This window comes from Cyprinodon variegatus, unplaced genomic scaffold, assembly GCF_000732505.1.
Source record: "Cyprinodon variegatus isolate N-32 unplaced genomic scaffold, C_variegatus-1.0 Scaffold3424, whole genome shotgun sequence".
Classification (NCBI taxonomy): Eukaryota; Metazoa; Chordata; class Actinopteri; order Cyprinodontiformes; family Cyprinodontidae; genus Cyprinodon; species Cyprinodon variegatus.
Window position 1 is genome coordinate 1 of NW_015153877.1, and position 2,142 is coordinate 2,142.

Genomic DNA, 2,142 nt, shown 5'->3' on the forward strand with positions numbered 1-2,142 from the left:
AAAGAACAGCACTTAGATCATATATAAAAAAAAAAAAAAAAAATGCATATTAAAATATTGACTTACTAATGCATTGCATATCTCCTTTCCATTCACCATTCTCACAGATTTTATATGAGCCACCCTCTAAATTATAGTTATCCCGGCAAAAGTATTCAACCTGTTCACCATGGTCAAAATATGATCTTGTGCTTCTGGTTTCTCCATTTGGCAGAGATGGTGGTGCTGAACAACCTAAAGCCCCTAGATGAAAGTAGACATTAAGGAAACATTTTATTCACATTAAATTTATTTGTAATCTGTCTGTCTGTCTGTCTCTCTACAAACACACCACACACACTCACAGAAAAAATTGTGTTTACCCTCATTTCATGGAACAAAAAGCCAAAATGATTACAGAAATTACAAAGTCTACAAATGTGAACAAATGAAATTCTTGCATTGCTTTTTTAACCATCCTTCAACAGATATATTTTAGAAAATAAACTAAAACAACAACAAAAAAGGCCTACAGCATACAGGTGAGTTTATTGGCCAAGCCTGTGGTGCAAACAAGGGTTTTAGTTTCTGCCTCCATCACATACAGCATACTTTTTACCTTTTTTTTTTTTTTTAAATAAGGTCTGAAATAACTACCAATATTAAAAAATGCATTCAGCTTTTTTTTTTTGCATTCAGATTTAGCAAAACATTTTTTTTTATTAATATGTGTTTTTAGATAAACAAAAAGGTCCATATGGGATTCACAGGGTGGCTGGTTTTCCCATTGTCATCTCTCTCTGTGTTTAGCAGGTAAACCTACCATTTTATTCCACCATATATTTCTGTGTAGCTGCCATAAATAGACCTACTATTCTTTAATAAACATAACTTTTTAAATAAATTTTACTGAACTCGGACATTTTGGAAGTGGTAGGTCGACTGTTTCTTCTCTTTTTTTTCTAGATTTCTGCTTGTTCTGTTCATCACTGCCCCTCTGTGGTTTTTGCAAGTAGTGCGTGAACTATAAACGTGTAAAGCACTTCTATGGGCTCGCACAGACCAGCGCAACAATCCAACACACGAGTATATCTCGGCTTTTAGGTGTCTCCTGGCTGCCAAACACATGACCACAGTCTGAAGATCCAAAGCTTCTTCCAGGACTCCAGCAACACCTGATAACTGTGGCAGGGCATCCAGAACATCATCACATCCATCACCACCCACATGCTGCCAGGACAACATCAGCTTCCTCAATGAGCTCAACAACTCCTTTAGAAGGATTGAAGATTTGAACAACACCACTGCGAGGAAGACCTCCCCTCCACCCGATGCTCACAAACATCTTCAACATCTCACTGCAACAGGTCAACATCCCTCAGTACTTCGGATCAGCCATAATAATCCCGTTGCCAAAGGAACCAGCAATCACAATGCTTAACAACCTTAACAACCTGCTTCAAAAGTGTGTTTAAGGAACACTTCACCTCCATACTGCCCTCATCATTTGACCTGTTCCAGTTTGCATTTCAGCACCGCTGCTCCACAGGCGACGCCATCTCCACTGCTCTCCATCTGAGCCTGGACCACCTGGAGAAGAAAGACTCTTCTGTACAGTTGCTGTTCCTATACCTCTGCTCAGCATTTCATACCATCATCCATCAGGACCTGGTATGCAAAATGGAGCCTCTGGGCATCAACACATCCCTTTGTAACTGGCTACTGGACTTTCTTACCAACAGACCATAGTCTGTCCGAGTGGATGGCAACCCTTTCAGTATCTTCTGCTGAACATCAGCTCCTCTAGGGGCTGCATCCTGAACCCCCTGCTATTCACGCTGATGACACATGACTGCCGTACCAGGTACCACAGCAAACTTAAGAACATTGTTGACACTAAAGTTGGAGGCCTCATTCAGGATCACAATGAGGTGGACTGGTGTCAGGCGACAAAAGATGATCTCTTTTTTCGATAAGACAAAAGAAATCATATTTGACTTTAGATGACTCGGACACTCCCACACATCCTTCTCATTAACGACACAGCTGTGGGAGTCGAGTAGCACCAAGTTCCTGGGGGTGCACATCACTGACGACTTCAGCTGGTCACTCCACACCACCTCCCTGGTGAAGAGGGCACATCACCACACCTGCACTTCTTGC

General features: G+C 41.3%; 1 protein-coding gene across 1 annotated transcript in view; it reads right to left on the reverse strand.

Moving 5' to 3' along the window:
* Positions 1-66: 66 nt before the first annotated feature.
* LOC107081216 (limulus clotting factor C-like) overlaps positions 67-2,142 on the reverse strand; it is a gene marked incomplete at its 3' end in the record, with an annotated part of 7,316 nt that continues 5,240 nt past the window's right edge. Inside the window, exon 4 of the mRNA XM_015369419.1 lies at positions 67-243. Within this exon, the coding sequence (XP_015224905.1) occupies positions 67-243 (177 nt within the window). The remainder of the gene's footprint in view (positions 244-2,142) is intronic.